Genomic DNA, 27,479 nt, shown 5'->3' with positions numbered 1-27,479 from the left:
ACCCTCATGGTGATTTTTTTATGTAAACTTAATGGCATAATTACTAAGAACACTTGGTAGTTAGCTGAACTCTGCCAGCTGAAATATGTGAATAATAAATAACAGCAGTGGCTTGCCTGACAGCCTTGTTGTTCTAAGGCAGTATTTTTCAGCCTTAGCAACTTTAAGATTTCAACTCCCAGAATTCCCCAGGCAGCCAGGAATTGAAATCCACATATCTTAAAGTTGCTGAGGTTGAAAAATACTCAGTTTTGGAGTATATATTTGTAGCTCTAGGTTGAACTATGGAATCCTTGGTTCTCTCTGAGCTTGATTGTTTTCTTGCAGACGTTTCATTATCAAACTGGGTAACATCATCATGGCGAGATGGTTCTAGCACTGATGACATTGGTAATGAAATATCTGCAGGAAAACAGCCAAACTCAGAGAGCACCAAGGATTCTACTAAAGAAATGTCTGATAATTTTCTGTTTCCATCTGACTCCAAGTCTCGGTAGAACAAGCAGGTCTTCAAAGACTTTTGCAATGTCATCAGGGTGAGAGCCACATCTTTTTCTGGGAGGATACTACTCCAGAGGAAGGCAGCACCACAGTCCTTGTTTAGCTACCACAATTGGGGCTGTCAGCTAAGTGAAAGCACAACTGTGCTTGTGATTTTACTTCCATTTTCCTTTGCTTTACAGACCTATGAAGGGCTTACAATAAATGTAAGGATTGGTACTTTTCCATCACCATCATAACTGTGAACAGTTGCTAAATGAGGCAGTCACTAGAAAAGGACTACCTTTACAGAGCTTGTGTTTCCCAAGTCATGATAGTTGATAGTGACTAATTGAAGGGACCTGCTATGTACCCCTTCTACCAAATTATATTGAATGAAAAGAAACATTCAGAGTTAGCGGTCCCTCAGATAATCTGGTCATGCAGCCTTGGGGAGGCTTTATAAGTGTAGCACTAACCCCCACTAGTAAGTAGTACTTTGTAAGTAATAGCCGGCAACTAAAATCAGCAGCTGTAACATATAATTTTGATGTTGCTTTAGCATGCTGATGATAGTTTGAAGATTAGATTTGTAAATATCATATGCTCTGTTATTTAATATTAGGAAATGGTTTCTTTTTTACAAACAAAGAAGAAAACAAATGAAAGTAAAGTAGTTTAGGAAGAGGAACTTGTCATGCCTCTTTCCCCATCTTGGATGCTTTTTACATGGCATACTAGCAGCTGTAACACTAAGAAAAAAATTCTTGTCTTTCTAACCAGGCATCCAGTGCTAACTCCTTTGAAACAGTTGTCAGGATTAACAGAATTCTTCCCATAGTTCTTATTCCTCCTTCTGCTTCCCCTCCCTTAAACATGCAGCTGTGAAGGGAGAAAGATTTGCTTGCCTTGCACTTAAACAAAAAGAAAGAGAGAGAGACAGAGAGAGAAAATAGAAGTTAAACAGCACAAATTCTGTATAACTGGGAAAAAAACCCAAGTATGGTATGATTGTAGGTAACAATGCAGCATAATATTGAAATATGTAAGACCTGCCTTGTTGGACAGCGTGAATACAGATATTCCTTGATTTACGACCACAATTGAGCCCAAAATTTCTGTTGGTAAATGAGACATTTATTAAATGAATTTTGGCCCATTTTACGAACTTGCCACAGTTGTTAAGTGAATCACTGCAGATGTTAAGTTAGTAACAGGGTTATTAAATGAATCTGGCGTTCCCATTGACTTTGCTTGTCAGAAGGTCACAATAATTGATCACATAACCCTGGGGACACTGCAACTGCCATAAATATGAGTCAGTTGCCAAGCATCTGAATTTTGATCACATGACCATGGAGAGACACAGTCGTAAGTGTGAAAAATAGGTCATACATTACTTTTTTCAGTGCCTTTGTAACTTTGAATGGACACTAAATGAACTGTTGTAAGTCAAGAATTACCTGAAAAAACCTCTTGAGTCCAGTGCTTTGTTTCCAACCACAGGAATCCATTTCCTCAGAGAAAGGAGGTTTATTGGAATATGACTTCCAGGTTATGGTATTCTAGCTATACTGGCTTTGTAGACAGAGGTTCCATTTTCAATCAGTGTTTTTCTCTTAAGCAATTCTGAAATGCAAACTAGCTAATGTGCCCACTGTTAGATAGTATGAAAAAGCAGCTAAAATACTGTTAGCCATAAACATTGGCTAGATCTTGCCTTGCCCCAAAAAAATCCAGGCTGGAAACATAGATTAATATCTGTTTATTTATGCATAAGTAAGGACAGGCACCTCATAGAAAAGATGTGAGGAGCAACTTAGAACCACTTTATATACAATTCAAACATATTTGAGTTTGGAATGATTTTTTTCATAGGTTAACATCATTTGATTCATCTGGGATATGCACTCTTGCTCAGTAACTTTATATGTACCATGTAATATTTCATAGTATCCCATAATATTCTTAGTACAATCTTGTTAATGCTCATCCTCATATTCAGTAGTGTGGTTTCTACATTCTTGAAACTTACCATCACTACATATCCACATCAGGAAACAGAAGCATCCTGTTGCCTGTAGTGTAGAAACAAGTTTAAAGCACTGTCCAATTCACTGAATTGGGGCAAACTCTATGGAGACAGTGAAGGACAGGAAGCCCTGGTCCATGGGGTCACAAAGAGTCAGACACAACTTAGCATCTGAACAATAACAGCAAAAATTCAGATCCTTCAGAGTGAGTTTGTAATTGGAATTAATGATTATTACAGAAGGCTGTAGCTAAATAATAGGACATGTTTTTGCATACAGGTTTAAATCTCAAAAATCTCCAGGTTTCTCCCCCCCCCAATATTTGGGGGCTCATTTAGAAAATTTCTGCTAGTATAATTAGACAAATTTGCATTGCTGGACAAATATTCTGGTATAAAAACAATATTCATCTTCCTATGAAAGAAATAGAAGCACTGTTTGCACGACAAACTTACCTGCTACATTCTCATCTAATAATTTTCTGCACAAAACACACTGAATTGTAAACTGGTCTGCTTTCAATCAAGACATAAACCCAAAATACTAATAGATAATCTGTAATTTGGCATGTGGTGTGATCCAAGTTAGAATTTATTTTGCCTTTGGGGATTTGATGGACCCTGAGTTAGGTTCCCACAACTTACTTAGCCTCAATATTTTTAACCAGTAAATCAAAATTAGCTAGATCAATATTTCTCAAATTGGCAGGTTTAAGATGTCTGGACTGCAACTCCCAGAATCCCTAGCCAGGAAAAAGTATGCTTCTTTATTTTAGGTTTTTCTGAGAGTTGAAATCCAAACATCTTAAAATTGCCATGTTTGAAAAACTCTGTTCAACAATCTGCCTGTCATGGTTCCGACAGACAGAGAGAAATAAAGCAGAACTCCAACTTCTTGGCGGGCTTTTCATGAAATGCCCAGTCTGCAATCCCGGGAGCAGCCGATGACCTTGGTTCCCACGGGAGAAAGTCTGTTTTGTCTATCAAAGCAAGCGGTAAACTCCTCTCCCTCCGTGCTATGTGTCAACCGAAAATGAGTAGGGAAAATGGCTGCAGCCAAACTCATTTTCAAAGTTGACATTGCCATCACCAATGACAATTTGCTTTGGTTCTGCCTGCTCATTTATCTGGAGTTCCAGCCTTTGGATTGATACTTTTAAATCATGAACTGAGGACTTCTATCTCAAAAAATAAAAATAAAACAAATAGTGTAACCCTCACATAGCTTAAATAAGCAGTTAATACTGCCACTAAGCAGCTGGAAAATGTGCAATTAAAATATGAACATTGAAAAATCTGAAAGAATAGAAAAGAGAATCCATTTTGTATGGGGATGAAAAATACTTATAGTAAGCAGCCACCCAAGGCAAAACTCTATAGTATAATAGGAAGGGTATTCCAGAACTAGAATGGTATAGAAATGTATTTTCCTGTAGAGCCTTATGGGCGAAGACTTCAAGCTATGTTTGCCAGCTCAGAAAAGCCTTGCTGTAGTTAGAGGCAACTGCATTGGCCAACTGGAACATGAGAAGGTACTTCCCAAGGCGTACCACAGGAGGGTGAGTTGGCTTCACATCAGAAAGAAAGGTGAGCGACTCTTCCTGCAGCGTCATCCAAGGCGTCTCCCTCCCCGGAGCCGCCTTGCAAACGTGTTCCGCAGTCAGAAAGGTTCAGAGCTGGCAGAAATTTGACTGCCTGCACAGAGCACCAACTCATCTCCCCACCAAAGTAGTACCTATTTATCTATTGGCATAGAACATGCTTTTGAACTGTTATGTGGACGGGTGATTAGAGTTCACCCCAACAGGCAGTGCTAGGGCTCGAACCAATGGATCAGAGACTATCTCCAGAGACCATCTCAGTGTCATTAAGCCCCTGAGCCCCTGTGCCTCCTTGGAACATGGGACGATAACTATTCAGTGTTTAGATGGTTTTTCATTACACAGTAATCATTATTAATATAGCTGCATATATGTGTCTTGTCCTACAAAATCCTAGTGCAGAGCTTTTTTTATCCTTTTATCTACTGTATATGCCTGGAATATATTCTTTCAGTGTAAACAGTTGGGCTGCATTTGCCAATTTTCCTTGTCTGGTAACATTTGATAGTCTCTTGTTTGGTTGGCATGATTCCCCTGCCAGGACAATGATACTTCTTTATTTTATGTATGACCTGCCATTGTATAGGCTGTCTTTCTGAGCAAATCAGAGGATGCAGTATTATATTATGAACTTTGTTTGCCTTCTGAAACAAATGTGGGGCAGTGGATTTTGTAGAAGAGAATCCAGAGGTGGAAGAGGGTGGCTGTCTCTTCATTTAGCTACAAATTTTCCCTAGCAGCCATTGGTTTCAGGCCATTTAAATGGTTTCTTTCCTGCATCCGAAACAAAAAAGTTGAGATCCAAAGGTCTCTTTCAGTGACACAGATTGCGATGCTATTGCAGTGGTAGAATTCGGGTAGAGAATGAAAGTGAAATCTTGAAGCATAAAGTTCTGAGCATCCTTCTAACTTTTAAATTACCCTAATGTCTTTGGGTATAAGCAGAGAATATGATTAACTGAAAACTAGCAAGAGGTATTATTAGACAGTAATAGAATATGTTTCATAAATAAAGTAAACTTCAGCTGCTAGTCTATTTCTGTAATTGTCAGAGGGAATTTTCTCTTTCCCCTGAGGCAGCCAGTTATTAGGAAGGCTTTAAACCTGTCTGGAGGAAAGAGTATTAGAGTGACTAAGCATCTTTTCCTTCCCTCTGCTATATCCTTTCTCTCTCCCCCCCAGACCCCAATATTCCTGTGACCTAATGTGTAAGAAACCATGTTTGGTAAGTCAATATAAAATGTTAGCCTAAGCTTCTTTGTACCCTCATTGGGACTTGATCAGACATTGGTTGTCTTAAACATAGGTGGATTTTCAGAAAAAAGCTATGAATGGAGCTCGGAAGAGGAGGACTCTGGTGGGAAGGCCCATCCAGTACAAGTGCTCATTGTGAAGGATGACCACTCCTTTGAGCTGGATGAAGCTGCTCTCAACCGCATTTTGCTGTCCAAAGCTGTCTGTGATCGGGAAGTGGTGGCTGTATCCGTGGCTGGGGCTTTTCGGAAGGGGAAATCATTCTTGATGGACTTTATGCTGAGATACATGCACAACATGGTAAGTTTGCACTGGCTGTTGGAGAGGTTGCGGCCTCATTCTTTATGCTCAGGAACTTAGTACATGAGCTTACCTGCAGGTTGCAATATATATCAGATTTGCTCTTGGTGCAGTTAAGCAGATGCAATTAAGCAAAGAGCCCTTGGAAGCTAGATTTGACACTTGAGAGATGAATAATGAGAATGTCACAAGGCACAAGACGTGTGGTTGAGATAGGAGGCGGGATTCATCTTCAGAATCTGCCAAAACTGGTAGTAAAACCTCATGTTGGGATTCCAGATTTAGTGCAACTGTATAGGGTTCAGGATATAGCACAGCTGTAAAAATAGTCCTTGATTTACAACCACAATTAATTCCCAGAATTTATTTTGCTAAGTGAGACATTTGTTGAATTTTGCCCAGTTTTACAAACTTTCTTGCCACAGTTGTTAAATGAATTGTTGCAGTTATTCAGTTAATAACATGGTTGTTAAGTGACTCTGGCTTCCCCATTGACTTTGCTTGTCAAAAAAATGGCAAAAGGTGATCACATGACCCCTGGACCCTGCAATCGTTATAAATATGAGTCAGTTGCTAAGCATATGAATTTTGATCACGTGACTCCATGGGGTTGCTGCAACGGTTGTAAGTGTGAAAAATTGTCATAAGTCCCTTTTTTCAGTGCTGTTGTCACTTTGAACGGCCACTAAAAAAACTGTTGTAAGTTGAGGACTACTTGTATATGGCTATTTGTAGGTATACCCCAAGTATTTGGCACGTTAATATTGGGAGAACAATAACTTGCCTAGATGTACCCAGTGACTTGGTTTTGGAGATTAGAATCTGTGATTTCATAACTGAAAATTTCTTCAATCATGTCACATACAAGTGGAGATAATCCTCTGTATTCTGATAGATCACTCCCTTACCAGCATGATGGGGGAATCTGAAAATTCCATTTAAATTCTTGGTTGCCTATTTGAAATATAAAATTTAAGTTCCTCTGTAAGGTGCTTTTTCCAAAGCTGCTTTTTCAGAAGGCAACTGGACCTTTGGGACAACCATGACTGAGAATCTCCAAAGACATTCTTCTGTAGTAGAATGCTTTGCCCAAATTAGAATGGGTCATCTTACTTCCCATTCACATGAACAATCACTGAAAATGTCCAGCTGCTTGGTGACCACTAATACTAGAAATAAACTTTTGGCATAAAGAAACGTCACTTTGCCTGCTTCTAAGGATAATAACTTGCTTGCCCATTGCTTTGCAGGAGTTAGTTGATTGGATTGGAGATTTTAATGAACCACTCACAGGGTTTTCTTGGAGAGGTGGATCAGAACGGGAGACAACTGGCATCCAGATTTGGAGCGAAGTCTTCCTTGTGGACAAACCAGATGGGAACAAGGTTGGTGATTCGTTGTGGATACTCATAATCAGTGCTGGTATCAAACCAGTCATGACATATTGAATAAGTTATAATGCCGACTATACAGATAAGACTAAGTCATAGCGAGGCAAAGCACAGTGGGTCATTTCATAGAACACACTAAATTAAACCTAAATTTTATTATGGCTTAGCACAGGGGTCTTCAAACTTGGCCCTTTTATGACTTGTGGACTTCAACTTCCAGAATTCCTCAGTCAGTGTGCTCCACCCTCTGCCCCGCCCCTGCTCTGCCCCCACCCCGTCCCCCGCCCTGCCTGCCCACAGGGCCACTCACCGCCTCCAGGGCCCGCTGCAGATTGACCAGGCAGCCCAGCAGCGCCAATGGTGGGCACGCCCTCTACCCGCGCCCCACAGCATCAACTGTGCGTGATGGGGCATGAGCCAGAGTCTTGTCCACGCTGCCTGGCTGCCATGTCCTTGGCTGCCCTGCTCTGCGTGGGCCACGCTCGAGGGCAACTCTCCTACAGGGGGGCTGCTAGTGAGGGGGTTGCGGGGGGAGGCATGATTGGGGCAACAGCAAGGGCTCCAAGTGCCGCCTCTGGCACACGTGCATAGGTTCGCCAGCACTGATCTAGCAGAACCCAGAGGTTCTTGGCCATTGACATTGGAACCAGCTGTCAATCTGGGAGGAAGAAGGCAGAAAAGCTTAAGGGATAGCCGGACACAAATTAAAATTCTAAGAACAGCTTGCCTGCAGTTCCGGAACAGATATCAGCCTATTGCCATAGAATCTGCACAAAACAGGAACATCTTAACTATACCGGTCACAAACTCAAAAATATGTTCACCCTCTGGCTAAATTTATTTTCTCTGATAGGTTCTCCAGAAATGTTAAGTTGCAGTCACAATGGAAATTTGCCTTTGATGCATTTAGAAGACATTGTGTCATATAAACCTGCAGTATTAGACATTTTTTTCGGTTACAAATCTTTCCTGGCTCAGGGGCCATTCTGTAATGTCTTCATAGGCTCACCTTATGAAGGTTGGCAACTCTTTTATTTTCTTTTTTTACACTGCCCAGACAATGTTGAAAGAGCAAGCCTCTCCTTCCTTCTTCACAGGGTCTCATTGCTAATGGGAGAAGTATTGCCTCTGTTTAGCCTGAATGGATAACGTGACCTGGAGAGCCATTAGAAGTTTTTCTGGCTTTATATGTGGCATCAGACAGGAGCATCTGCAAGAGTAGTCAGCAAGGTCAAAGTGGTGGGTGTGACTGGGTAGGTGAAGCCCCACCCCTTCTATGTGCATGTGAGGTATGCAGAGCACATTAAAGGGGGGTGGAGCTTTGATTGCCCAGATATTTGCCATTTGTGACCACTCATGCAGACTTCCCTGGTCTCTTAAGACTGATTGGCTGTATGTTTATTTTATTCACATAGTTGTTTTCTCTTTTTTTAAACAAAAATATCCAGAGCCTAAGAGCGCAAAGCAAATCTCTAAAAAAGAAGATCTGAAAGAGTTAAAAGCAAAAGAGAGAACCATAACAACAATGACAACACATTAAATGATATCATAGTGTGAAGTGAGCGGAGGGCTTGGTGAATAAGGAGGTGATTAATTGACACAGAAAGCTAACAAGACTTGGGGTGGCACCAGATGTAATAAATCAAGAGGGAATTCTGTCATTCAGACTCCTGTATCAAAAAAATATTCTCCCTCGAGTTGTCACACGGCAAATCTGGCAAGTGTAGCGCCTTCCAGAAAGCCTTTTGTCTTGACTACAATTTCTAAGCAGGCTCAGAAGGGAGGTAATCTATCAGCTATCCAAGTTTTATGCTAAATAGATCTTTGTATATTTTTGCAAAAGGGGATAGCAACATTTCTTGGTCTGGAGCTCCTTTAAAATTTTGGATACATTTGATGACTGCTAAAGGTGATCTGCTTGTTCACAAAATGACTGCGCAAGATTGTGGTGGCCAATCATAAAACATCAACACACCAGGTGGTAAATTAACCCTCCCATACATGAGTGCTTTCTATCATTCTGTTGGGATTTTGTGGGATTCCAAACTATGCTTGCAAATAAATAGGATGCTGGAGGCTAAATTGTTTATTTATTGGATTTCTTTGTCACCCATTTCAGTAATTCAGTGACTCTGGGAAGGTTACAATATAATAAAAGTGGAAAAAGTGCAAAGTCCTTTGTTCTGTGTAGTAGATCAGCTTTCTGTCTATATTTTTAAACATTAAAAATAATTTTGTTAAAGTCAGATGGACCAGAAAACTAGCGGGCACTAGAGGGCACTAGGGTGTTGTGGTGGCACAGTGGTGAGAGTGCAGTATTGCAGGCTGCTTCTGCCGACTCAGCAGTTCAGTTCTCGCCAACTCAAGGTCGAATCAGACTTCCATCCTACCAAAATCAATTAAAAAAAACCAACAGATTGTGGGGGACAATATGCTGACTCTGTAAACCACTTAGGGCTGTAAAGCATTATGAAGCAATATATAAGTTTAAGTGCTATTGTTATTGCTATTGCTATCCAAAAGGCATGTTTTGGGTACCATATTGCCTATATTACCAGTATTGTGAACTTAGCTCAATAGCATATGAGTAATCAATGCAGCATCTTTGGAAGAAATGTAATTAATTCGCAGCAAAATGCCTTCTGAGTACCTCAGCCTGTATTCCTGGTTGATATAGGCTATCCCTAGCCTCCAAATAACAGATTTGAAGTTTTCCAGTGCCATAACACAACTGATGCCGAAGGCTTTGGTTATTTTTTTTTTAGCAAATAAAACGATAAGGGTTTCATATTGTATGCTTCTCTTCCGTGTTTTCTACAGGTTGCTGTATTGCTAATGGATACTCAGGGCACCTTCGACAGCCAGTCAACACTGCGGGATTCAGCCACCGTCTTTGCTCTGAGCACCATGATCAGCTCCATCCAGGTACCAGGTGGTATCTTTGCAGGATCAAATGCGGGAAGCAGGTTGCTGAAAGGAAATCAGTGGGGGGGGGGTTGCATTCAGTTGACTAACATGGCAGAAATAGTCAATGGCAGTTGAAGAGGGCAACCATTTCAGGCCCTCAGAGCTGTCTGTAGTATCAGCGATGGAGGTTGACACTATATAGGCCATATAAGAGACTCAGTTTGGTGTAGTGGTTAAGGCATCAGGCTACAAACCAGGAGAGTGTGAGTTCTAGTCCTGCCTTAGGTACAAAGCTAGCTGGATGACCAGTCAAATGGCAAATCGCTTCTAAAATTCTGCAAAGGTAAACTGCAGGGACTTCTCCAGGCAGTTGTACATTAGCATAAGACTTTCTTCAACTTTCTGCATGGTCTCAGACAGCTCACATTGTAAGGGGGGAAAGTTAAGGTGTTCTTTCTAGCTTACACACCCTCTATTGTTTCACTAAATATGAAACCATTGATGATTTTCTTAAAGACCTGCTTTTTGCAAGATCCAATGATCAACCTAGAACTAAGGAGAAATTTCCTGACAGTTAGAACAATTAATCAGTGGAATAACCTGCATCCAGAAATTGTGAATGCTCCAGCACTGGAAGTTCTTAAGAAGAAACTGGACCATTTGTCTGAAATGGTACATGTTCTCCTGCTTGAGCAGGGGGTTGGACTAGATGACCTCCAAGGTCCCTTCCAGATTCTATTCTATTCTATTCTATTCTATTCTATTCTATTCTATTCTATTCTATTCTATTGGTTTTTTTAGTGCAGGAGCCAGAGCATACAGTGTTTTAGCATTTGAACTGAGACATAGGGATGTGTGATTCTGCAAAATAGTGACTATGGAACTGTTAAATTGTGGTATTTCATGTGAGTAAGCCAAACTATATGATAGATGGGGTGAAAACAAAATCGTTACATGTTGCCCTAAAAAATTGACATTGGCTTGAGATCCAAGAAGAGACTGGACAGCCACTTGTCTCAAATTGTATAGCGTCTCCTGCTTGAGCAGATTATTGATCTAGATCAGTGGTTCTTAACCTGGGCGACCTTGCCCCCCAGGGGGCGATTTCATTTTTCAGGGGGGCAATGGAACAAAAAGGGGCGACACGGGGGCGAAGGAACGAAAAGGGGGCGATATGGGGGCGATGGAGCGAGAAGTTTTGGGGACACTTTTGAGACTTTTTCGTACAATGAATCGCTTTATATCTGTCGTATAAAAACATCAGATCACTCGCTATTAGCGGATTGAATTGTGTTTTCAAATATTCCTCCAGCTAGCTTCAGTACAGAACGCCGTACATATGTGAATACGCATCGCTTATCTTCATGCACGTTGCGCAGCAGCCTCTACCCATACAGTGGTGCGCCATTGGCCAGAATATGGGAGATATGGAAAAAAGACTGGAAATAAATTATTTGCATCGATATGTCCTGATGACAATTTTAAAGAAAACAAAAAAAGGGTTTGCATAAATTGAAGAATTATTTCCTAGGTTGTGATTGAGAGGTTATGTTGGGGGAGGGGGGCGATGACAACTTCCTCATTGGCTCAAGGGGGCGATTCGTTCAAAAAGGTTAAGAACCACTGGTCTAGATAAAAGACCTCCAAGGTCCCTTCCAGCTCAATTCTAAACTCTGCTACTTTAAGATATGTGGATTTTAACTTCCAGAATTCTGTAAATTGAAGTCCAAATGTCTTAAAGTTATTGAAATTGAGATACACTTCTCTAAAAATAGAGACCTCTTCTTGGCCATAGGGAGTGCAACATAGGTAGCAGGAAAGGAATTGCATACACACAGAGCATGCAAGAAGACAAGGATTTTCATAGCCATTTTTACACAATTCTGGCTTTGTTTTGTACTCAGGTGTACAACTTGTCACAAAATGTACAAGAAGATGATCTTCAGCACTTGCAGGTAATTCCATGCTGCCCACCCATCCACTGCTCCATCCCTTAGAGTTGGACAATTCTATGTGCTGTAATTTTGTACAGAAATACTGTTTGTTTTTATGCTACAAAGATATGCAATTGTGACTCAGCATTATTATCTTCTATTCATCTAGTATTTAGTTTTGATGGTTTCATGTTTATATAGTACATTAGTCTTATTATTGCTAACAAATCTTTGTGATCAGGCCTGGGAATAGGAACATCACAAGCATAAAGGTTTTAAGAATATTTACATGTCAGAAAGTTACTAGTACTTTTAAAGCAGACTTCGACCAAATGTTTGATGCCTTTAATTTTATATGCAAGCTATAGAGATGCCTTTAGAGCTGTGGAAGGAGAACATAGAAATCCCAAGTTCAGCATTGTGGTATCTTCATTTTAAAATAAAAACTACATTAAAAAGATTCCACCATCTATTCACCTTCGGTTTCATACTTAAAGCCCTGTTTTCAGTCGAATGGATTAAAGTCGTCCACATAAAGGTGATAGCTTTTGTGGCACCTTAAAGGTAACAGATCACTTAGCTGTAAAAATTTACAGACTGGAGTCCATTAATGCACTTACATTTTATATATTTGATCAGAAGAAATATCATCAACAAAAGCTGATGCCATAATAAATTGACTAATTTTTACCTGCTCCCCTGAGTGCTCTTTGTGGTTTTAGTGATTTAACTAATTCTTTAGAAAAAAAGGTACGAACACTCTGAATTGAAAGCAATGGAAGCAATGTAAAATGCAGCTTCAACTGAAAAAATAAAGCACTGGAATCACTGCAATATAAGCAAAGTTATTTGTTAATACATGGGTCTTGTTTAAAAATTTCTCCTGACTTTCTTCTTATTTCAGCTCTTCACAGAATATGGGAGGCTAGCCATGGAAGAAACATTCCTGAAGCCATTTCAGGTAAGAAGATAATTGAGAGATTTCCTGTACAACCTGCAGAAATTATGTTTTATTACTGCACAGATAATCTTGAGAAATGGAAACCTCTAAATCTGAAGAGGTAACTCAGTTCTTCAAGATGACCACTGCCATTGCCTTATGGTAGAGCTGTATCATCAAATTGGTATTCGGTGCTGCAGCATTATGCACCGATATTATTCTGATATGTTGGATTTCTCAGTTCGCATCCAGCACATCAGTTGACTATGCTCCCATTTCCTTCATGATTCTGATCTTTGTAGGTATAGATACATTCCAGCATCTGGGATGTGGAAAAACCATTTCACACCACAAATTCAACTCATTGCTTAGTGCAGAAATCCAAATTAGAGTATCCCTGGCAGATGTCTATCCAACCTCTGTTTGAATACATTCAGTAAGCTCACTCTAGAAGTATATGACATCAAAGAGGTTAAATTTTTGTTTTTACAAAATCCCATTTTGGTTGCTTTCACTAATGAAATTTGATTGGATAGTATTGGAAAATTTATGGATAGAAAGTTAATAAATACTGTAAACATTTATAATTTGGAAGAAACTATTAGCTACAAATCAGCTAATTTCTTCAAAGCAACTCATTTAAACCTCACATTAAACAGATAAAACACTCTGTTATTCCATTCCAAACAATACATTTAAATGAACACAATGTTTTCCTCACTTGCACATTGTATTCACTTTGGTCTTGGTTTTTATCGCATTTATAGTCTCTTATTTTCCTTGTTCGTGACTGGAGCTTTCCCTATGAGTTTGCTTACGGGGCTGAAGGTGGAGCCAAATTTTTGGAAAAACGTCTCAAGGTTGGTATTAAGAGATGGATGTATTTGTTTAAGTGAAAATACTCTTATTTTATTTTCCAGCTTAATGGAGACTTGTTAATCAGGTCAGACAATAATGAAATAACCCTCACAGATTAAGGTCATCAAATTAAACTAAATCTAGTTAAGATTTAATCAAATTAGAGTCATTCTTACAGAAAAAAAAAATCAGTCATGATCTTAAGGTACTGTTGTTAAATTTAATGCAGAGGGCAGCAGAAAGGAAAGGCCACCTGGTTGACCAATGAGAACCTGTGCATCACACTCTTTGTATGGTGTTTACAGCCTTTTAACATACACTCAATTTTGGTGGCATCACTGAAAAAAAAAAGTGTGAATTCCTGCTCTTCTGATATGGAAAGGTATGAAAACTTTTTTTGCAAGCCTAAAATAGGCTTCTTGCATTTAAAAGAAAAAATGCAGCTTCTCTCAACAGGAATAAAACTGGAAAATCCTAGCCCGTTTCCCTCTGATACAGATTATACCCCTGATACAGCCTGTGCATCATCTCTTTGCCTATTCCAGACTAATTTTCTCCATACTAGTTATGTATGTGGCCCACAGTGAGTAGCGAAGGAGTAGACAGTTTTCTTTAACTGGGTCACACAAGGATGGTGATGGTTTTGGCCTCTAAGACAGGAGTCCACAACCCCCAGTCCATGGACCAGTACCAGGCCGCAGCATGCCAGCAACCGGGCTGCACAAACAAGAAAAGCCCCATCCATGGGATGTAGGCAGCACACAAAACCACACCCCTTCCGGACCATGGAAAAACCTCTCTCCACGGAACCGGTCCCTGGTGCCCAAAAGATTGGGGACCTCTGCTCTAAGAAATCTAGAAGTTGCATCGGTTGGTGTGTGATGATCTTGTTAGGTGGGTGAGGCTGAATTGTTTTGTTTGGGATGGTTAAAATATGAAAAAGCTGCATTAAGTCTTGTGATAACTGAATGCACTTATTTTGCACTTTTTAAAGCCAAAGAAATCTTAAAACACAGAAAATCAAGCTCCTAAAAACTGAAATTTTGCTATCAAATATTATGGCCCAGTCTGGAGAGAGCAAAATAGGCTTTGAGGGCGCCTGAAATAAGAGATGGATAACCTTAGGACTTTGAGCCAGTAAAAGTGTGACCTGAAGCCACATTAATGAACCTGTTTTTTAAAACATAAATGCAACTGTACAGAAGGACACTTAAGTTCTTTCCTCAGTTACCTAGTGATAAGTTGAGGATTCCTTTGTGGCAGCTGCCTTGTTCAACCAACTTAGAGGAATTTTGGCCTTGAGTGCTGGGCACAGGATTTCAACAGTGGCAGAAGAGGTGAACCCAGAGGGAATTGGGCTTCTACTTGAAGATAAATAAAGATGCTGGCATTGATTCAAGAATGGTTTTCCAGGGCACAGTTTACAGTAGTGCTTTTCAAACTTGGCAACATTAAGGTGTGTGGATTCTGGCTAAGTTGCCAAGTTTGAAAAAGATTGATGTATAGGCTTGGCAACTTCTGAATCTCTATTATTTTTGTATATTCCTTGACTTACAACAGTTCATTTAGTGACTGTTCAAAGTTACAGGGCTACTGAAAAAAATGATTTTTTACCGTTTTTCACACTTACAACCATTGCAGCATCCCCATGGTCACATGATCAAAATTCGGATGCTTGGCAACTGACTCATATTTATGATGGCTGCAGTATCCTGGGGTCCTGTGATCACCTTTTGCCACCTTCTGACAAGCAAAGTCAATGGGGAAGCCAGATCCATTTAACAACGGTGTCACTAACTTAACATCTGCAGTGATTCACTCAAAACAGCTGTGGCAAGAAAGGTCATAAAACGGAACAAAATTCACTTAACAGAAATTTTGGGCTCAGTTGTGGTCGTAAGTCGAGGACTACCTGTACCAGTTATGAATAACAGATTTATATTTGTCCTCCTTAAAAGAGAGTAATTGCCTGCTTGTTCCCAGGTTTCTGGAAACCAGCATGAAGAGCTGCAGAATGTGCGGAAGCATATACATTCGTGTTTCACCAACATCTCCTGTTTCCTTTTACCTCATCCGGGTTTGAAAGTAGCTACAAATCCCAATTTTGATGGGAAACTCAGAGGTGAGTTCATTGGCATCAGTAAGAAACCAAGCAGCACAAAAAACTGAGATGGAATTCATGGCTACCAAGTTGGAGGAACTGTATCACAGACAACTTTGAGGCAGGGTTTTGCAGAAGTGTGTGTGTGTCTATGGCCTGTTTTAGGGATAACATTCATTTTCAAACGAGAAAGAAACTGATCAGTTATGATTGGATGGGACTTCATGTTCTGCAGAAAGGAAATATGCCTGTCTCCAGTTTTTTTCTGCTTAATTAATTATACCCATGTGCCTTTTTTCTTAGATGAGATTTATGCAATGTTTGTTTACTTACATATTAAATTTATATGCTACCCATCTCATTAGCCAAAATGACTCTGGGAGCCTTATATTGCCATAAAAACATATATTTAAAAACATTAAAATTAACAAACAACAACAACAAAATAGGAAGTTTCTTCGTAGTTCTAGGTTGCTTCTCTCTTTGATTAGTTTACATCCATTGCTTCTTGTCCTGCCTTCAGGCGCGTTGGAGAATAGCTTGACTCCCTCTTCTTTTTGGCAGCCCCTGAGATATTAATACAGGTAGTCCTTGACTTACAATCACAATTAAGCCCAAAATTATTATTGCTAGGTAAGACGGTTGTTAAATGAGTTTTGCTCCATTTTACGACCTTTCTTGCCACAATTGTTAAGTGAATCACTGCAGTTGTTAAGTTAGTAACATGATTGTTAAGCGAATCGAGCTGTCTTGTCAGAAGGTCACAAAAGATGATCACATGACTCTGGGGACACTGCAACCGTCATAAATACACGCCAGTTGCTAAGCATCCAAATTCTGCAGTAGTCATAAGCATGAAAAATGATCATAGGTCACTTTTCAGTGCTGTTGTAACTTCAAAAGGTCATTAAATGAACAGTTGTAAGTTGAGGACTATCTGTAAAGGCTAAAAACCAAGAGGATGAAAAAGTGTGGGGGTGGGTTTTTAATGTCTCAATTGACCAACCATTTCTAGCATAGACCACCCCCATATCAGCATCCCAAATCAACCGGAAAAGCCAGGATTTAAGGCATTTCAGGAAGGACTTAAAGGAGGCAGATTTTACCTCTGGTGGCAAGATGTTCCAGAGGTGGGGCCACAGCAAAGAAGGCCAATGGGGTCTAAAGGAGGCCTCTTCTGCAGGGGCAAGTGGGTGGGCCAATCCCATTGGGGTGAGCCAGTCCCTCAGATAATTTGTATTCTTCTGATTGCTGTTCTGAGAGAATTTTTCTTTACCTATTCAGATACCTTCAACATTATTAGAGATTATTCCTTAAGGGAAAACTATGACCTCTACACAGAGGAGAACAACACAGCAGTATCATATAGGGACAAGGTTTATTTCGTGATTGAATTAGGTTTCTGATTGGGCCATTCTAGTTGGCCTCTGGGCTCATGGGCATCAAGCCAGGTTTTGCAAAGGCAGTGAACTCTTTTGGCCTAAGAGACACATTTGTTGATAAATATTTTTCAAGCTAAGGGTTGCAGAGGGGCTGGTCTAGTAATAAAATGACATTATTGCGATAGGGATTTCAACAGTTTTTGGAGGAAAGTTATGTGAGAGTGAATTTGAAATGTTTGTTTTATTTTACATATATACAAATATACATACACACACATACACACCCACACACATTACTGTTGAACAAACTGCTGGTATTGTTCTCTCCTAAGTCCCAGTAGAATGTTAAGATGAGCATGGATCAGATAGTCCCAACTCTCAGGTTTCAAGAATTGTGTGACCCTAACAGTGATGGCCATCTCCAGGTAAAGGTTCTGAAGATGTAATAGATAGTAGATCATGTCAGATGGTCCACCATTAACACATTAGTGAGGACAATCCAGACTAGGCAAAAAAAGCATGGTGGCCGGGCTCACCCATTGCAATAGCAATAGCAGTTAGACTTATATACTGCCCCATAGTGCTTTACAGCACTCTCTGGGAGGTTTACAGTGTCAGAATATTGCCCCCAACAATCTGGGTCCTCATTTTACTTACCTTGGAAGGATAGAAGGCTCAAGTCAACCTTGACCGGTCAGGATCGAACTCCTGGCTGTGGTCAGAGTTAGCCTGCAATACTGCATTCTAACCACTGCACCATCAGGTTCCTAATTAATTAATTAGTTAATCCATGATATGATCTGCTTGGTTTTGGCTTTCCTTGTTGAATCAGTTTAGCAGTTTTGGTTTGTAAACCACGGTTTATGGTTTATTTTGAGCCTAGTCATTGTAGCTTCTTAGCATACTATAATTTAAATCTAGCACAATGTATGAACCCAACCATTCTCACCAATACATTAATGAGCAATTTGTCTTCTGATTCTCCAAACTTCTATTATTACATTGAGCATCTTACTCTGATAAAATTTATCTTCTTTGATCAAATGAAGTAGACAATCTCTTCTATTGCCATCCTGAGCTTTTCATCCCCTATTGATACTATGGAAAAGTTCATATAAATCATATTGTGTTATATCTGCCTTGATGTCTTACATAATTAAAAATATGTTGACAGAAAGTGTCCAAAAGATCCATGTCATAAGTTAGGAGGCAGTATTTTGGACAATTTGGTATAAAGTTCATTATTTTGATTTAGGTACTCAATCATTGGTTCACTCTGAAGTCTCCTGAGTTCTTGGGGTTTCTAGTGTGTGCATCACAAAAGCCATACTCATAAACAGGGTTCATGTTCCCCTTACAGAAATAGATGGTGATTTCATCAAAAACTTGAAAATCCTGATTCCCTGGCTATTGAGCCCCAAGAGCCTGGATGTCAAGGAGATCAATGGGAATAAGATCACCTGCCGAGGCCTTGTGGAATATTTTAAGGTAAGCTGCAAATATAAAAGGGCTTTCTGGCTTGGAAATCTCCTTTTGTTAGGAATCAGTGGCTAAGATCCCGTTGCCATATTGGGCTCATATAGAAACAGATATTAACCTCTGTGGGAGAAGATTTCTGCAGAAACAGTTTAGAGCGTAAACCCCTTCAGATGTTGCTGAACTAGAATTTTACCATCTCCAGTGGCATACCTAATGACGAGGATTGCTAGGTGTTGCACTTACTGTAAATAATATTTAGAAGTCACAGCTTTCCCATTCAGTAACTGAAAAAAAACAAAGACTACATTTTTTTTAAAGATATCCTATATTTGGAATCACTATTAAAGGCATAGCATCAGTGACATAGTAGAAGTCGTAGGGTTAATACAGTAATTAATATTGTAGCTCTATAAGAACTTAGAAACACTTTTGACATTTTTTGGACCTAATATTTTATGTGCAGGGTTTAAATGATGTTCCATATCACTTAGAGTTTTTTTTAACTTGTCTTCCTCCCAGGCCTATATTAAGATCTACCAAGGAGAAGAGCTCCCTCACCCAAAATCAATGTTGCAGGTAATTAACTGCATTCTCGGGGGTTGGGAACATATGTTTCTATCGGAAGCAGAAAGCATTTTTTTCTATCAATTCCTGTCAATCATGAGAGATGACTTACAGAGCGAATCAAGTTGTTTAAAGGTGTTGAGATGCTCAGATCCTGCACTTCCCATTAATTTGGAAGGGCAGCAAATTAATGGAATTGAATAGTGATGAGAGAACATAATTGAGAGCACACTACTATGTGCAAATGGCCAAGAGGTCATAGTGATATCTCTCTTTAGTTAGAAATATGCAAAAACACTCACAATTCAAGCCAGCCTTGTTTTCAGAATAAACTATAAACCAGTTTTTTTGATGCTTTGCTAATGTATACGGGTGTACCTGCATGGTTGAAAAACACTGAAACGTATTCATTTTGTTAAAGTATAGCAAAATAATGTTTACTTTCGAAGAATAAAAAATAAATGTCACTAAAAGATATTTAGTGGACAAAGTAAGTATTTCTACTTATTGCTTAGCAAGGAATCTTGGCCAAAATAATTTATTATGCCTTCCTTTTCCAAGTCTATGCTACATGTTTGTCTTTGGTCCTAAGAAGACAGAAAGTAGAAAGGAGTCCTAAGTATGTCTCTAGACCACTTTTCCCTGCCCTAATACCCTCCAGATGTGCAAAATATTAGCTTACGAAGTTTCTCCATGATGGCTGAGAATTGTAGGCATTGTAATTCAACACTTTGGGGAGATGCTTGGTTGGGAAAGAGTTCTTAGTTCTATAAACAGGCCTTTGAGACTTCCTGTTCCAAACTAATTGGATAACAGCCTTGAACTGAAAGTTGTATGCTGTAGATCAGTGGTGGCGAACCTATGGCACGCGTGCCAGAGGCGGCACTCGGAGCCCCAGCTCTGCCTCCTCCCATGGCCTCCTCACCAGCAGCCCCCCGGAAGAGGAGAGTCACCCCCGGGCATGGCCCACATGAAGCAGCACAGCCATGGACAAGGTAGCCGGGCAGCAGGGACAAGACTCCGCCCTTGCGCCCTGTCGTGCGCAGATGATATTGCAGGGCACAGGTGGAGGGCATGGACATGGCGCTGTGGGGCTACCTGGGTGATCTGTGGTGGGCCGTGGAGGTGGTGGGTAGCCCAGTGGGCACGGCAGAGCGGGGATGGGGGGGGGCGGTTTTTGGGCACTCGGTCTCTAAAAGGTTCGCCATCACTGCTGTAGATCAATGTTTCTCAACTTCAGCAATTTCTCAACCCAGCAACATGCTGGCTGGAGAATTCTGGGAGTTGACTTCCACACATCTTAATGTTGCTTATGTTGAGAAATACGGCTGTAGATGATCCTGATGTTCCTCCATTGCATCTGTTGACTGCCATATAGCCTCCTTTACTTGCAAAAGCCTGGCTGTTGCTCTCAATCCAAATGGCTTCCCTTGTCTCTGTTTTTCTCCCCTTTCCAACAAAATTGCTGAACAGTAAGGAAAAGAGCAGTCTCTGCTGATCATCGGCTCCTTACTGATTAATTGAGCACTAGAGGAGAGATTTTGTGGAAAGTATTTAATTAAACCTCTTCCCAGGTTAAATGTGCATTCACTAGGAGAGAAAAAGAGGTTGTGGATGGAAAAAGAGAACTGATTGGAGTCAACCCAAAGGAATTTTTACAAGTAATAGAGAAGCTATTTGTGAACTATTCTGTTGGGGGCTTATTTACATAAGATTTAGATTTATATCCCTTCATTTCCTCCCAAGAATTCAAGGCAATGTGCAAAGCATTTCTTCCAAAAACTTTTTTTTTATTGTGCTGAGTGAGAATGATTCATCCAAAACCATCCACTGATTGACATGGTTTGCTTGCTCCTGACTTTGAGCTTCCCTGATGCTTTAAGCAAAAAAAGCCTCCTTGCTTGCAATTAATAAACTCACAGAATTCTCCAACTGTTATGGTCAACGGTCTCCTGTTTCCACAGCAACATTTTTTTCTCTTCATGCATTCCCCATTCTGCCTTTACAGGCCACTGCGGAAGCAAACAATCTGGCAGCTGTTGCCACTGCAAAAGATACTTACAACAAACGAATGGAAGAGGTAAGTCTCAGATTCTGTCCATCATCTTTCTAAGGAGTCGCAAACTCCTTCACTCCAGGTAAAGCCGTGGGTGGTCCTGTGTCTTCTGAAGAGCAATGTAGTTCCAAAAATATGTGTTTTGGATCTCAGAGGAACGTCTTTCAGTTTTTCTGCCCCCAGACAACATTCGACATTGCTGCACCCTGCCCCCAAAGTCAGCTGAATTGATGATATTGTTGCAAGACTTTGACCATTTCAATCATGCTTTTCTTTTTAAAAATATGTATTTTAATTTAATTGGCATAAGGAACCACTGACCCTGCAGTACTAACTCCTGATTTGTATTATAAGATATATCATACATGACTAATATGATTTAAGAAAACACAATCAGATAATCTGCGATTAACTGTACTGAAATATTTTATCCCATTAAAAATGTTGAACAACCTGTTGCAAATCATTTCACGTTAGATAATCTGCTTTGGTCAGACCCTATTTGAAGTACTATATCCATTTTCAAATCCTGCATTTTAAGAAGGTTTCAGAGATAGTAGAACAAGTCAGACAAAGACAGAAAAGATGATGAGAGCAGTAGAAACTAAGTCTTATGAAGAAAAATTTAAAGAGCTGGGGATGTTAAATCACGATAGCATCCAAAATGAGAGATATGTCACCTAGGATCGCATTACTGTTACTGGTGGAAAAACAAGATATAAATGAAGCAAAAAAGGAATTGATTGTAAATTTGATAATAGCAGCTAGATTAGTGATGGTTAAATATTGGAGACGGAATTGGGATATTCAAAGAAATGAGTGGTATAATGAAATATGGAGTATGGCAATAAACAATAAATTAACAACAGAAATTAAATTTAAAAAAGGGATGATTAAAGTAAATAATTATAATGAAATATGGGATGATTTAAAAAAACAGTCTTGGTGGAAGGCAAAGGGATTAAACGTGCTCAAGAATACATGCTGTTTTGGAGGGGATAAAGGCACAATTGAAATATATTGTATATTGTTAGTTATATGAGAAGAAATATAGGTAATAAAAATGGTCTCCAGGGTGTAGGTGCATTGTAGTATTTGTATTTTTATACTGTTTTTTATTTAGATTTATATGTGTTATGTTTGTATTATTTGTAGTTGAATAAAATAAAATTTAAAAATTTAATAAAAAAAAAAAGAGAGATTCCACGGACTGTACCTAAAAGGATGTCAAGCACATCAAGACTTGTTCCCAGAGAAAGACCTACCCTTTAAATGTTAAAGAGCCAACAGTGGAACTAGTTATCCAAAATTTCCCTTTACTTGATGGAATCAAGTAGAGACTAAATAGCCACTTATTGGGGATCTTTTAATTGCAATTCCTGAGTAGGAGCATGATGGCCTAGTTACATGTGAATAAGCCAGCTTTCTCAGCCTCATGAATTTAATTCAAATTCCCAACTAGTATAGCTTTTTTCCTAGTGTCTAGGAATTCTGGGAATGCAAATCTAACAAATCTGGTGGATGCCACATTTCTTTGGTCAGGGGCTTAAAATGTTTTACTTTCTTGTTTCAGGTTTGTGGAGGTGACAAACCTTTTCTTGCCCCCAGTGACCTTCAGAATAAACATCTAGAGCTCAAGGAAGAGGCAGTGCGGCAATTCCGTGGTGTGAAAAAGATGGGGGGTGAAGAATTCAGCCGTCGCTACCTCCAGCAATTGGAGGCAGAAATTGACGAGCTCTATGTCCAGTATATCAAGCACAATGACAGCAAGAACATCTTCCATGCTGCTCGCACCCCAGCCACCCTGTTTGTCGTCATCTTCATCACTTACGTCATTGCTGGTGTCACAGGCTTCATTGGATTGGACATCATAGCCAGTCTCTGCAATATGATCATGGGGCTAACTCTGATCACCCTTTGCACATGGGCATACATCAGATACTCCGGGGAGTACAGGGAGCTGGGGGCTGTCATAGATCAAGTGGCAGCAGCACTCTGGGACCAGGTAAGAGCTCGCTAACCGCTCTTGAAACTTACACTGGCATTCCTATCAAGCCTCTAGTCGTGTCCCTAGATGAAGGTAAGAAGAGGGTCCAAAATGAACCGTTAAGGCTTAACAAGTTTGAAAACTCTGCAACAATGAATAGCTTCTCTACAAAATCAGGGGGAATGAGAGAGAAGAGAGAGACGGATGATTTTTCTCTTGTCCAAAGCAATATTTTATTTATTTATTCATTAAATGTATGCCATCAAACTCCCAATGACACTAGGCATGCAGAACACCACCTCAAAGCTGCCTACTGCCTCCAAAATCTGCAACTTTGAACTAATATTTCAAATAGTAATAATACGTGACTGATCTTTTCTGATCTGAAGTCTTCAAGTGTTGCTGGCCTTCAGTTCCCTTACTTAGCCACGCTAAATGGGAATGATGAAAACTGACATTGAACATTCTGGGAGGACAGCTGTTTGGAGAAACCAATAAAGGAAAATATTTGTAGCTCAGGATTGAAATAAGGGGGTCTTTGGTGCTCTCTGAGCTTGGTTGGTTTCTTGCAAATGTTTCACCACCCAAGCTAGGTATATCATCAGTGCTAGCAAGGAGTGGAGTTTGCTTTCAGTGACCTCTCAGTTTAGAGAAGGTTTGCTGTGCAAAAGGAAGTAGGCTTTTACATCACCGGAAATAGTTGCACGAAGAGTTTCTTACTTTAAAAAAGTTAGATATATCTATGAAGGAGATTTAGAGGGCTGAAAATCACTAGTAGGCATCTTAATGGTAATGAGAAGATCAAAGGCAAGTAATGTTTACTTTCTTGACTTCTCCAGATAAGATTTGGAAAGGTCTGGAGCAGGGGTTCTCAACCTTGGCAACTTTAAGACTTGTGGACTTCAACTCCCAGAATTCCTCAGCCAGCCACCTTAAAGTTGCCATCATTGAGAAACACTGTCCTAGAGAGGCTATCAGTCAATATGAAGAGAATTTGAGGGAGGGTTAGTGTTCCCCAATGGATTTATGTTCTAGATGTGAGAACACAGAAGGCAGCCTTAGAAGGCTCTGGTTATCTTTTCAGTAATTAAATTAAGGTAAAAGAGATTTAAAAGCAAATGCATATCTGATCAGAAAATCCTTAACCAATTCCATATGGCACTAAAGCAGAGGCACATCAATAGAAGGCAGGAAGCTTTGACATTTTCTTCTTGTGAGGACAAGTGTTATAGTGTCTGTTTTTCAGCTGGGCCCTCCCCTGTAACCTGAATGGGCCAAGTTGCATTGTGAGTAATTGAGGTTGGTTTAAAAATCACTCCCAATTGGATGGTATTGAAAGGTGAATTATAATGGAACATCATTAAAAACAACAATTGTATAGTACATGCATGAATTTGGATTGTGTCCAAATTCATCCCTAAGATGATCCTGCTAAAGAGTGTCTGGAGAAATAAGCAAGGATGACAGAGGGTGCCCACAGTTACTTGATGGCTATAGCAAAGGGTGTTCTAATCCAACAGGTTGAGGAAGGTTTGTTTAGATTAGAATCAATGTTTCTCAACCTTGACAATTTTAAGACACGTGGACTTCAGCTCCCAGAATTCCACAGCCAGCAATGCTGGCTGTGGAATTCTGGGAGTTGAAGTCCACATGCCTTAAAATTGTCAAGGTTGAGAAACACTGGAGATTATGTTATTGTGTTGAACTAGACATTCTAGGTTTTAGTCCTTACATAAATATCTATGCATAATGCACTTTAGAAGTCTTGTCTTCAGATCTTAGGTTTATCTGTTTATATGGTTTATATATTATTTTCCAGGCAAAAATTATGAAAACCATGTATTTAATAATCTCTAATTTAATAATTTCTCCTGTATTGATGGTTCAAGAGACCGCAAAAGAAGTAAAAGAATAAACAGCAAATATATAGAACTGTAAATATATAAAATTGATATTAAAATAATTAAGTCAATACATAATTTAAATCCGGAAGGGCGGTGTTGCTAATAGATAGCTTTTGACTGGATGAACTTGTGGCTGGAAAAATGAATGAGACAACTTTATAGGTTCAGTTAGCATGAAGAAGAGAAGGCAGAATAAATTGAATGAACCTTCTCCAGATTGCTTCAAGATACAATAGGAACGGGTATATAAATGCAAGGATGCCTTGTGTTCTTTCTCTCACCTTGGTTTTTTTCTTTCTTTTTGCAACTGCCTTTTCTGCAGGGCAACACAAATGAGGTAAGCCAACTTATTGTTATGCAAAAGCAATTCCTTCTCTACCAGTGTACATATATGAATGACTGTGCATTTGGGTATTTATACTAATTTTAAAATCTTTCCCATCATAGGCTGAAATTTTGAAGACAGCTGCATAATTTGACTGATTGCCTCATTTTGGAATTCAGATCAGAGAACAAAAACCTGCTTAATATGGCTCTCAGGCATACTGCACAGCCCATTGTTACAACCAGATTGTAACAGCAGAACAAGTAGGAGAAGGGCCCTGTGTATCCATTAAATCTGCTGCTCTTCCCAGTAATGTTTGCTGGGAAAGGATCCAGGCCTCTTATGCTAGAGGAAGCAAGGTCAGCTCTCTAGAGAATACCATCCCTGAAATAACTTAAATCATCAATTCCTCTGGCAAAAAGCAGAGTTCTACAGCCAGTGGAATACATGTAGTGGAACGGAGGAATTTGCACTGTGTTTTCATGTTTCAATAAATTCTATCAGTAATTGAAAAGACAAGGCATAAGCTTGAGATAAAGTGAAAAGGATTGGTACATGAAGCATGTCTGTGTAGGAGTAGTCCACGAGAAGAATAGTTGAAAACATTTTTCCTCTTTTTTTATGTTTTGGTTTTCAGGCTTTGTACAAACTTTACAGCGCAGCTGCCACACACAGACATTTGTACCATCATGCTTTCCCTACAGCTCAGAAGGTGGAACCCAAGGAAGGGACAGAGAAGAAGAGTATGTAATCCAGATGCAAGAAATACATCATTAAACATGTTAATCACTTCTGCATCCATGTATCAGTCTCTGGTACTCCTCAAAATGGAAGATGGAGAAAAATAACTCATTCACATGCACCAATGGCTTAAGTGTGGCTGCTTTAATTTGGAGAATGCCCTGCTTGAGAGTGGATGAATCAGCATGACTGTCATTTTCTTTTTAAAAAGGAGGCAGTGACTTAATTTTGCTGCAGACTCAGTACTCTTTTGGTTCTCTAGAAAATGCTGTTACTTTCAAATCTTTTTAAGAGCATAAGAAGGCCAGAGCCAGAGGGAGTGTTCTTTCTCCTTTCACACCAGATTTTTTTCTCACAGCTGAGCCATGTCATCCCAAACAGCAAGAATGGGATATAGCAGCAGTGCAGTGGATGATCATATACACAACTGCTTGTGTGGGCTTCTCTGAATCTAAGCCCCTTGAGTCATTAAGACCACCTTAAGGCTTTCTAGAGGGGAAAAAAATAAGACTCTTTGGAGTCAAATTCAAATCCTGGTAACTTCATGGACACATCCATGCAGTTTGATGAAGAGAAGTATGCAAATTAATCCTTTATGTGTACTTGGAGGATGTTGTGAGCAAACCTCATGAATAAAAGTAATGGTCTGGCTGTGAACTGTACACTTATTTAAGTGGGGTTATCCTAATATTGTCCAATGTAAACATAAAGGTTTTGATATGCACTTTTCTTCATCCAGCTTATTCACTTGCCTTCTCTGAAGCTGCAGAAATTTCTTTTGCTATGGTATGTTAAAGAGACGGAAAAGCCTTTTTTAACATGTCTTTGAAAATTCCACTGTATATATATATATATATTTGTTTAGTGCATAGTGTTCCTAGTTTTTATTATGTTATTGTTGATTAAAGGTTTGTTCCTAAGACAATTACCTATTTGTTGTTTTATTAATTCCTGAATACTCATGCAGAAACTTCCCTGTCTTGCACTAAATACAAGAATTTACACTGGACCTGTTTCACTTGCAATAGTTGTAATTCTGCTTTCCTTAATAGCAGCCTCTTTTGGGGAAAAGTTTGTACAAATTCTTTTAAAGAACAATCAAACTTGGATTGTGTGGGGTTCAATTTTTATAGGGTGAATTTAGGATTAATTCTAGTTAGGTTTTTGCAGATCAGTGTGTTACACAAACAGACTATGAGGCAAGCTTATGAGACATGGCTTGTATGAATCCAGAAAATGAATA

The 27,479-nt window shown here is 39.6% G+C and overlaps 1 protein-coding gene across 2 annotated transcripts in view; it reads left to right on the top strand.

Annotated features, from left to right (window-relative positions):
- The window catches only part of ATL1 (atlastin GTPase 1), a 35,202-nt gene extending 8,038 nt beyond the window's left edge, over positions 1 to 27,164 (top strand). Inside the window, exons 2-14 of one of the 2 annotated variants that reach the window (XM_039329492.1) lie at positions 5,420 to 5,667; positions 6,918 to 7,052; positions 9,879 to 9,983; positions 11,870 to 11,920; positions 12,804 to 12,860; positions 13,607 to 13,699; positions 15,681 to 15,819; positions 18,541 to 18,668; positions 19,179 to 19,235; positions 21,232 to 21,303; positions 22,853 to 23,284; positions 25,493 to 25,507; positions 25,618 to 27,164. In XM_039329492.1, the coding sequence (XP_039185426.1) occupies positions 5,420 to 5,667; positions 6,918 to 7,052; positions 9,879 to 9,983; positions 11,870 to 11,920; positions 12,804 to 12,860; positions 13,607 to 13,699; positions 15,681 to 15,819; positions 18,541 to 18,668; positions 19,179 to 19,235; positions 21,232 to 21,303; positions 22,853 to 23,284; positions 25,493 to 25,507; positions 25,618 to 25,644 (1,559 nt within the window). In that variant the 3' untranslated portion in view covers positions 25,645 to 27,164. The remainder of the gene's footprint in view (positions 1 to 5,419; positions 5,668 to 6,917; positions 7,053 to 9,878; positions 9,984 to 11,869; positions 11,921 to 12,803; positions 12,861 to 13,606; positions 13,700 to 15,680; positions 15,820 to 18,540; positions 18,669 to 19,178; positions 19,236 to 21,231; positions 21,304 to 22,852; positions 23,285 to 25,492; positions 25,508 to 25,617) is intronic. The other variant, XM_039329491.1, reaches the window with a different exon arrangement.
- Positions 27,165 to 27,479: the final 315 nt, after the last annotated feature.

The sequence above is a fragment of the Crotalus tigris genome, unplaced genomic scaffold, assembly GCF_016545835.1.
Source record: "Crotalus tigris isolate CLP2741 ecotype Arizona unplaced genomic scaffold, ASM1654583v1 scf7180000024398.1132909, whole genome shotgun sequence".
In the NCBI taxonomy this organism is placed as follows: Eukaryota; Metazoa; Chordata; class Lepidosauria; order Squamata; family Viperidae; genus Crotalus; species Crotalus tigris.
This window is presented reverse-complemented; position numbering and strand designations above follow the sequence as displayed.